Source organism: Vulpes vulpes, chromosome 8 (genome assembly GCF_048418805.1).
Source record: "Vulpes vulpes isolate BD-2025 chromosome 8, VulVul3, whole genome shotgun sequence".
In the NCBI taxonomy this organism is placed as follows: Eukaryota; Metazoa; Chordata; class Mammalia; order Carnivora; family Canidae; genus Vulpes; species Vulpes vulpes.
In genome coordinates, this window is record NC_132787.1 from 3,025,415 (window position 1) to 3,035,844 (window position 10,430).

The 10,430-nt window shown below is 47.8% G+C and overlaps 1 protein-coding gene across 15 annotated transcripts in view; it reads right to left on the minus strand.

The window, feature by feature from the left end:
- The window catches only part of ACVR1B (activin A receptor type 1B), a 36,481-nt gene that overhangs the window by 4,829 nt on the left and 21,222 nt on the right, over nucleotides 1-10,430 (minus strand). For all 15 annotated transcript variants that reach the window (XM_072765231.1, XM_072765232.1, XM_072765233.1 and 12 more), the window contains exons 4-7: nucleotides 8,986-9,216; nucleotides 6,040-6,207; nucleotides 4,824-4,980; nucleotides 3,481-3,605 (exon numbers count right to left, since the gene is read on the minus strand). In XM_072765231.1, coding sequence (XP_072621332.1) covers nucleotides 3,481-3,605; nucleotides 4,824-4,980; nucleotides 6,040-6,207; nucleotides 8,986-9,216 — 681 coding nt within the window. The remainder of the gene's footprint in view (nucleotides 1-3,480; nucleotides 3,606-4,823; nucleotides 4,981-6,039; nucleotides 6,208-8,985; nucleotides 9,217-10,430) is intronic.

The following is a 10,430-nucleotide window of genomic DNA, read 5'->3' on the forward strand; positions in this document are numbered from 1 at the left end:
TAAGAGGAGCTCAGGCTCCTGGGAGAGGCGGGTGGGTTCCAGGAATGGGATAAGAGATGCACAAGGTTAGCCAGGAACACTTTTTTCAAAGCAAGCAAACTATCAAAAAATATAAGGCCATGTCAAAAGGCACCAACTTGAAAAGCTCCCAAGTGGCCAGAGATGAGAACATTTAAGCATAAGACTAATTAATCACTTCAATGGAAGCAAATATTTTAAAATATTTTAAACCCACCAGTTCATGATACTTTAAAAAATACCAAAAACTTCAGTCACTTTTACAGGATAAGAGAGTACAAGCTCATTTTTTCATTGTTTTGAAAAATGGGGGCAGCCCAGGGGGCTCAGCGGTTTAGCGCCGCCTTCAACCCAGAGTGTGATCCTAGAGACCCGGGATCGAGTCCTACGTTGGGCTCCCGGCATGGAGCCTGCTTCTCCCTCTGCCTGTGTCTCTGCCTCTCTCTCTCATGAATAAATAAAAATTTAAAAAAAGAAAGAAAATGGTAAATAAATGGAAAGAATCAAGTAGTATTTTTCCTGCCTTCCCTATTCAAATTACACATCTTGGTAACCTAACAGACTATTAGGGGAAGTTTCTCTTTAAAGAGGAAATCTAGGGGCACATGGCTGGCTCAGACAGGAGAGCATGCAACTCATCAAGATGTGAGTTCAAGCCCATGTTGTGGAGTAGAGTTTACTTAAAAAATTTGTTTAAATTAAAAAAAAAATAAAGATCTCTAGCTAATATCTGAGGATTAATTGGGCTTGGACAAGACCACTGATGGCTGTTAACATCACAGAGACACAAAAAAAGAGATAACCAGCATTGTGTGCCTGGTAAGAGAACTTTTGGGGGGAAAAATCTGTGTGTGTGTATATAAATGTGTGTATGTGTGTGTGTGTGTGAGAGAGAGAGAGAGAGAGAGAGAGAGAGAGAGATGAGATGAGATGAGATGAGATGAGATTCTAATCGTTAGATGTAACTATCACAGGAAATCCACAGGAATGGTAAAACGTGAATGCCACAAAAAGGTGATTGGCAAAATCTAGACAGGAAAACTTTACAGGGCAAATGACCTGGATTTGCCAATAGACTAAACTGCTGAAGAAAAAAAAAGTGGAGGAGGAATCTGTAGATTATAAGAGACTTAAGACGTGTATCCATCAATTGCAACGGATGGACGTTATGTGAACTCTAATTTAAATAAACTGTTTTAAAAAAAAATCTGGAGGCAACTTGGGAAATCTCAATCAGGACTGATATTATTTATTTTTTTAAAAGATTTTATTTATTTATTCATGAGACACAGAGAGAGAGAGAGAGAGGCAGAGACACAGGCAGAGGGAGAAGCAGGCTCCATGCAGGGAGACCAACGCGGGACTTGACCCTGGGACAGGGTTCTCGCCGTGAGCTGAAGGCAGATGCTCAACTGCTGAGCCATCCAGGTGCCTCAATCTGCCCGTGTTTCAATCCTAGTTTATTAGCTGCGTGACTTTGGAAAAATTACCTAATTTTGCTGTGACACATTCTCATGTACAAAATTATGAAAATAATAGTACCCACCTCTTAGGTTTTATAGTACAGATTAGGTAAGTTCATACCTAGTGAGTAGTGAATAAATATTAGTATGACTATAGTACTTAGCCCCAATTTCTGGATGGTGTGAGAAAGAACAAATTAGCTTATTCACAGTTTAAGATCTGTATAACCAGGTCTTTCTTTTTTTTTTTAAGATTTTATTTATTTATTCATGAGAGACACAGAGAGAGGGAGGCACAGACACAGGCAGAGGGAGAAGCAGGCCCCATGCAGGGAGCCTGATGTGGGACTCGATCCCGGGTCTCCAGGACCACACCCTGGGCTGAAGGCGGCACTAAACCACTGAGCCTCCTGGGCTGCCCAGGTTTTTCTTAATCTACCTGTATATAATGGTCAAAATATTAGGGAAGCCTGGCTGGCTCAGTCTAGCAGAGCATGTGACTCCTGATCTCAGGATCATGTAGTTTGAGCCTCACGTTGAGGGCAGAGTTTACCTAAAAAATAAATTTAAAAAAATGTTAGATGTCCAATTCCATGAATAATACTTGGGTGCCTGGCTCCATATTGTGAATCTTCCCAAACCTATCAGAGATGGAAAAGGACAGTAAAACAGAAGAGAGCTCTGCTGGGAGACTGACTGGTTCTTTTAAGTTCATTTAATTTTAATTTATTTCATTTCCATTGACCTGAATCTCTTACATCAGAGATAAATGGCTGAGGGAGAGGTTCTAGTGGTTCTTGAGCCTGTTCAGGTGAACAGAACACTTGGAAGTCACTGAATAATACTGATATACTAAGCTAGTGACAAAAAAATGTTTCCTGCTACATCTGATACTACCTTTTATGGGATTCTGACATGGGTGAGCAGGTGCAAATGCCAAAGATGTAAGAAAAAAAAAAATCACAGAACAAAAACCTCATTTTGAGAAAATTCTATGTTAATAAAAACTGTCTGTTCCGTCTGTTCCATGTGGAACAGAAATCACCACTATTATTTTATCAACAAAACCCCAGCACTGCGGCCTGAGAGCTGGTACCAAAACATACCCACCGCCTGTCATGTGAAGGAGACGCCCTGCATCAGTCCTGTACCATTCCTGCCCAGGGCTTTCCCAACCTCCAAGGATTAATAAGGATATAAAGGTATGTAAGGGATATAAGTATATAAGTATCCCTTATATATAAGGGATATAAGTAAAGGTATATAAGGGATATAATAAGGATAAGGTATAAAAAGGGTAAAAAGAAAAACAGCAACAACAACAAAACCAAACAAAAATAAGCCAAACAAGCCTCCAGAATGAATAGCACAATTTTTTTTAAAAAAAGGTTTTATCTATTCATTCATGAGAGACACAGAGAGAGGGGCAGAGACACAGGCGGAGGGAGACGCAGGCTCCCTTCAGGGAGCCTGACGGATTCGATCCCGGGACCCTGGGATCATGCCTTGGGCCGAAGGCAGACGCTCAACTGCTGAGCCACCCAGGTGTCCCATGGGTACCACAATTTAAAACACTATTCAAGAGGGGCATCTGGGTGGCTCAGTCAGTTAAGCAGCTGACTCCTGATTTTGGCTCAGGCCATGATCTCAGGGTTGTGAGATTGAGCCCTACTCAGGCTCTGCACTGGGTGTGGGGCCTGCTTGAGATTCTCTCTCTCCCTCTGCTCCCCCAATCATTAGCACACATGTGCATTCTCTCACTCAAAAAAAAAAAATTAAAAAAACAACAACAACACTATTCAACAGTCAACACACCTTTTGTACAACCACATCTGAAGTTCCCTCATCTATGTGTGATGGGCCGCGGCACTAACACCCAAGATGTTGTAAAAAGAAAGGAGGCAATGAAACACCAGCCCTCTCCCGAGCACCACCCTCAGGTGATCCAGCAACCTGTACTGGGATGTAGAAACAAGAAAAGGCAAAAAAAGAAAGGTACCTCCGGAATTGCATCTCCGAGCAATCTCCCAGTATACGAGCCCGAGGGCATAGATATCAGCACATTTGAAGGAGTCAAAGTGCTTCATGTTAATGGTTTCATCGAGCACTTCGGGGGCCATGTATCTGCAACAGCGAAGGAAACAAGATGATGCAGAGAGAAGGATGATTTCTTTGTTTAAATCCAAGTAGTGATTCAGGGGCCCTCAATGTGGGAAGGCATCACCCCAAGAATGCCCCTTGAGGAGCAGGAAGTGATCAATTCTCTTTACTGCAAACTCCCATGCTTTGGATTCGAATCCAAATCCTTCAGCAGAGGTTGGGTGCTACTCGGCTGGTCTTATTGTTTAACCGTTGAGATGTATTTTAAGCATGCTTTGATTTCTTGGCAGAAGTATTTGTACAGTGGGTCACAGGGCACTAATGATCCATAATATCTGGTTGCTGCTGGGGTCTTGGGCTTTATTAAATGTAGCCACGGTGATGGGCTGAGCTTAAATTTCATTCTGAATCACTTTTGTTATCTTACCTAATTACAGAGAAATGAAAATTAATTCTAGGTGATCATCAAAGTGTCCCTCAGTTAATTAAGACTACTCATGACACTCTCCTCACCGCACCCCCGCCCCGTTCGCCCCAAGAAGGTCAACAGGCCTCACACATACTCTGGGGCCTCGGTAGTTGCACTCATTCAGGTCAGGAGGAAGGGGGAAAGCAACAGCTCACTTGAGTGAGATGCACTGGATCTGGCAGGTAAACAGACTTCCTCTTCTGACCCATTAGACGACAGTTCCATTTCTAACTCAGGAAGTCAATCTACAGTCACGGTCCTTATGTCTTACCTCACTTCTGTAGGAGGCAGGGAGCAGGCCCATAATCCTCAAGCTGCCCCCAGTCTCTGACCTAGATCACCTCTGCTCCAGCTCGGCAAAGCTGCTCTCTAACCCCCAGCAGGACCTACTCCCTGCCTCCTCAGGGTCTCCACACGAGCAACCCTTTGGTGGCACCTTCTTCCTCTTTGTCCCAGCCGAGCCTGCTGCCCATCTCCCTTCCAAGTCTTCCTGCACATTCTTTCTCTGCTGCCTCTCCCTACCCAATACCATGAACAGCTAGCTAGGTGTATATAGTTCCACGGAGCCATGCCCGTGGCACCTGTATCTGTTAGATGCCCCCAGTGCAGCGTTCCAGTGTGGGGAGTGGGGTTTCAATTCAGCTTTCGGCTGTCTCAGAGCAAGGGCCACACCTCCTTCTCTATGCTTCTGTCTCCTGTGTAGATGGGAGAGGGTGCCCATGAGCTACTCAGTACAAAGGTAAGGCAAGGGCAGAGGCCCAGGGCCTTCCTACCGTTTGGTTCCCACCCTCTGATTTGGGGCAATGTCAATGGTGTCAGTGACCGCATCATGGCGGACGGCCAGGCCCAGGTCTGCTATGGCGCACATGCCATTTTTCTTCACCAGGATGTTCTTGGATTTTAAGTCTCGATGAGCAATTCCAGGCTTCCCTGGCAGAGAAAAAAATAGGGATCTTTACAGAGAGATAGCGAAAATGTTAAAAACATAGACTCTGGAGCCAGACTGTATGGGTCCGAGTTCTGGCTTTGCCTCCCACTAACCCGATAACCCTAAAAAATCAACCTGACCCACGTGTACCTCTGTCTTCTCTTCTGTAAGATAAGGCTACCCCAGTCCTTACCTCACGGCAATGTGAGGATTAAATGCACTAATGCAAGTAAGTGAAGTGCTTTGAAGGGCGTGTGTATCAGCTCTTACCATTCCTTCTACTCCTCCTCCTCCTCGCCTTCCTGAACTGATACGCTCCGGGTCAGAACTGCCAAGGAATCCCAAGAAAAGCTGCTGCACTGGCTAAGCTTCTCACCATCAAACAGGCAAAGATAAGGACCACTACTGTCACCACAGGGGCGAGCGAGGAACAGGATCCAACACTAATGGCTGGTTTTCTGTCATGGGCGGCAAGAGCTGTTGTCCTGGTCAACCAGGAATCAGCACAGCCAGCACAGCCTGCCAGCTTGAGGAGAACCACGATCCCCCAAAGAGCTGATGTTACAGTCAACAAACAAGGAAGCTCGGGGTCTTTTTCCTCCAGAACCTTCCTAGGTTAGTAAAGCCCAGTGTCTAATGCACTATGCAGTCCGTAAGCCAACGGTCCCAACAGTGAACGTGTGGGATTACCCCACTGCTGCTCCTCTGCCCTAGCTGGTTGTTGCTTCTTGGCTCCATTCTTTCACATGTGTATGGTGGGCTTCTGGGGTGATAACTCAGAACGCAGGCTGAGCTCACCACCCAACAATCATGCCTGGCCACCAAATGACAAACAATGGAATCTTTATGTTCTAGAGCCCAAGACGGAGGTTGAAGAAACCCCACTGCAGACACCTCTCATTTTCAAGAAAAACTCAACCCTCTCTCTGAGATTAGGCCCACCTCCAACCTCCTCATTAAAAAAAAAAAAAAGAAAAGAGTCCTGGAAACTAAATCAGGAATGGTACAGGCCTTTAAAGTCTACTCAATGTTACTGCCCCTCGGCGGGTCCGCTCACTCACCTTGGGTACCCACGATCTCCATGTGCAGGTGTGCTAGCCCGCTAGCCGCAGACAAGGCCAGTTTAATCATCCCCTCGATCGTCACCGTGTATCGGTTAAGATAATCAAACAGGGAGCCATGCTCATGGTAGTCTGAGACGAGCCACAGCTGTGTCCAGGTGCCATTATCTGCAGAGAACCACAGAGGAGTTCTGGAAGAGGCACAACTACCAGCAGAAAGGTTAAGGCAGGAGAAAAAGAATACGTGAACGACACAAACTCCACCGAGATGTTCCTGAATCCGTGCTTCTGGCCTCCATACCTCCTGAGGCTCCCCCTCTGTACCCATTTCATCTACACTTTTTTTTTTTTAAGATTTTATTTATTTATTCATGAGAGACACAGAGAGAGGCAGAGACACAGGCAGAGGGAGAAGCAGGCTCCATGCAGGGAGCCCGATGTGGGACTCGATCTCGGGACTCCAGGATCATGCTCTGGGCCAAAGGCAGGCACCAAACCGCTGAGCCACCCAGGCGCCCCCGTTTATCTACACTTATTCACCAATGTGTGTCCTTGAGGAAGGACAGAAGAACATCATACTTTCTTAGACACGCTCCCTTCTTTCTTGCAGGTGGCTGTCGGGGTCTGAACAAGACCTACTCTTTAGACCATGACTGGCTGCACCCACCGCTGCCAAGGAGGAAAGCTTCGCAGACCCTCCTCTGTGCTCCAAGATCCTGTGAGCACAGCCTAGCCCCAGCACCTGGCTCATCTGTAATGTTTCCTTTCAGTCCACTGCTCCTACCGAGCCATGAGCTCTCTCCCTGGGAGGAGTAAAGAGCTCCTTTGTGCGTTATTGTATTCCAGACTAAAAAAAAATGCTTTTCAATGCATGAAGAGCACAATTCCAAGTATTCCAGAGAGGTCTTCTCCTGAGAAGAGCAATGGAAGGTGGACAGTGTGCACTTTTATACGGGGTGGGGGATGAGAGGCAGTGTGTAGTAGGAAGGAGGAAAAAAACCCAAAGCTGGTAATCTAATTAGGTTATGCTGCTGTCAATAGGAAGATTGGAAATTGGATTGAGATCTCCAGATTCCAGGCTGGTGCTAGTTCCAGGACACTATACTATATATATATCATGTTAAAAAGGCAAAAACGAAGGAGTCCGATTTTTCTCCTCCCTTGGCCCTAACGTGAGTTTTTACAGCCAGATCCCCGCGCACACGAACCGCCAGAATCAATAAAGGGAGTGGCTCTTGGAACAGCACCAGGCCTGGCTTCCGGCTGACCAGCCAGGGGTCTACCCAACATACGCTTGCACTCCAACCGGCCCTGAAGCTGCAAGGACCCTGGTAGGTAGTTAAAGTTAAAGGGAAGGCATCTTCTGAGCCTTTCAACTGTAGGTGAAATTCAACTGTCATCAAAAGATGCTGCTGTTTTGAAAAGGCACAGCTTACTCAGAGTAAACACTTTCTCCCTTCCCCTCCTTCCCCTTGCGTTGAAGTCCGAGCCTCTTCAGCTTGGGGGCAGTTGAGGCCATGACCAACCCCCACAGCAATGTGAAGAATCAGCAGTCTGTTGTTGTTTTAGGAAGGAAAAATAAATACTTAGCATCTTCCGTAGGCTTTGTAGACACTAACTTGTAAAAACTGCCGTGTCACGGGAGCAGCCTGGGTCTCAACTGCCAGGGAGACTCTTCTAAAACGTAAGCTGCAAACATCTCACAGCTTTTCTGACTTCAGGTGCACTACCTGGCCACTGTCTGCTGCCCAACCCCCCCACCCCGAGCGTGAGGGCTAGGACTGTGAGTCATTCTTACATGTGATGATCATAGTGGTCACCAAATGTTCATGAATTAATGAATGAAATTCCAATTACTATCTCAGAATAAAATGTAATCCTCTCAAGGAGGCCCTTCACTCCGGCATCCACTGCCCCCCACCCACAGAGCGTCCCTATTACTTGTGGGGTACCAAACCTCAACACGTGTGTCTGCAGTGTCCTTCTCGCTGACTTTTCTTCTTGACCTTGTCCTCGATCAAGCTCAGGTATGGCCTCCCTGACCCCTATCTCTCTCCCAATTCGTGCTCACTAGAACAGCTTGCTGTTTGATTATGTCCTGTATCAACCATTAGTTTACTTCTCCTTTGCTGGTCAGTGAGGCCCCTTCAAAAACAAGGACGTGCCTGGCCACACAAGAGGGACTCAAAAACTAAAGAAAAATCAGAAGGGGGACGCCCAGGTGGCTCAGCGTTTAGTGCCTGCCTTCGGCTCAGGACGTGATCCGGGGGTGCTGGGATAGAGTCCCACACCGGGCTCCCTGCATGGAGCCTGCTTCTCCCTCTGCCTGGGTCTCTGCCTCTCTCTATCTCTGTCTCTTATGAATAAATAAATAAAGAAAAAAAAAAACATTAAAAAAAAAAAAGAAAAGAAAAATCAGAAGGGAGAGGAAGGAGGAACCAAGAGACCTCAGGTCTAAGCAGTCCACAAGCCGAGCCTGAGAGACCACAAGGTAACATTCTGGGGGCAGCCAGGTCATCCCTGCTGCGCCTGCTGCACTACAAGTGTGTATGATGCTGATTATGTCACAGAACGCACATCCCATACTTTTCTGGGCTATTCTTCTCTGGCAGGAGTTGAGGCCACAATTCTTCATTCCAGTGATTTTCAAGGTCAATTAACTGGAGCCCCTGCCAGGACTACACTAGGAGTGCGGGGGAAGGGGTGCTAGGAACAGGAAGTGAGCAGGAAGGGTGAGGGGTTTATCTTGTTTATCTGCTTAATGACTGTTTGCTTAACAGCCTGGGTTTCTATATAAACTTTCCACAGAAGAGAAGCTGAAGGACCATCGGCTTATTCAGATTCTCCTTCTACAGGTAATAACCATGAAGGCAGCCCACAGGTGCTCAACTTCCCCAGTCACCCCTCCATCTGGGGCTGCTGTTGGCTCCAAACCCAGCTCGTTACCTTTATTGTCAGCAGCAATAAATCCAAGGATGTTTTCGTGGCGCAGCATGACCGTCTGGTATATCTCTGCTTCCCGGAACCAAGACCGTTCTTCACGAGAAGAGAAAATCTTCACAGCCACATCACCACCCCTCCAGCGGCCACGCCACACTTCCCCAAATCGGCCCTTGCCAATAATCTCCTGTAAAACGATGGTTCGGGCCACGGTGCGCTGGACGAACAGGGGCAACCCTGTGGACCAAAAAACAGAAAGAAAGCGGACATTGTAAATTTTGCTAAGCTTTGCAACTCCCACTCTCACTGCCACACTGGAAAGGCCATGACCACACCGTGCCTCCGCTCTGCCCCGGTCCACCGACCAGGGAGAGCTGCAGCCGCCGCTGCACCAGGGCCCGGGGAGCCAGCAGAGGGCCAAGCAAGGCCGCGACCAGGAGTGAGTGAACACGAGGAAGGGAAACGCATGCCATTAGCTGTGCCTTATCTAAGCCATCTCTCCTTGCAGTTAGTACGGGCGACAGGTTTGCACACAGCATCTGACCAGATTTGCCAACCGTGCAGCCAGCCTCTCGCGGGCCGGTCCACGCACATCTGCTTTATGCTGACTGAAGAGGGAAGAGGGCAGAGAAGGTGAAGGCCGGGGCTTGGGGCTGGGGGTGCCCGGGCTGCCCTGTCCGCAGCCACTAGAGGGCGCCGCTGCGTGGCCCACGAAAGCCGGGCGGCGGCTGGGGCCACGAGGCTCCCACCGCCCTCCAAGCAAAGCCCTGCTCCTCCGCCAGCTCCAGATGCGGCTCCAGATGCGGCACACCAGGCTGCCCACGCTGACCCTCAGGGTGACTCTACTGTCCTTACAGGGCTCATTTACTGCTTCATTTGCCCCGTCAGTGGCCTCCCTATCTATCCATCAAGACTGACTCCGAGCTCTCACTTCCTCTCCCAGACCAAAGAAACATGTTATTAACCCCTACGCCCTGCGGACGGGAATGCCACTTACTGGATGCTCACGGTGCACCAGGCACTATGATAGAGGCTTTACACAGATTATCTCATTTCCTCACAACCACCTGTACGCTGGGTAGACAGTGTTATTATCCCCATTTTACAGATGGGAAAACTAAAGCTTGAAAGGGAAAGTTACGTAACTCCTTTGAACTCATTTAGGCAGCAAGTGTCAAAGATGGGACTAAAGTCTAGAACTGTCTCCCAAAGTTCATGCTTCCAACTACAACACTACACAACCCTCCCGTCCATCTCCTCTGTGCCTGCCTGAGTCCTGGCCCTTCTTTAAAAGACTTCCAACTGGTCTTTCTGCTTCCCTGGTCGCCCTGCTCCTGCCCTGCACACCCACACACAGCCCTGCCTCACCCTGCCCTAACAGGAGGCTGGTGAATGAGTGAATTCACCCCACACCACTGCCAGAATTCCTTCCATGGGAAAATAAGAACATT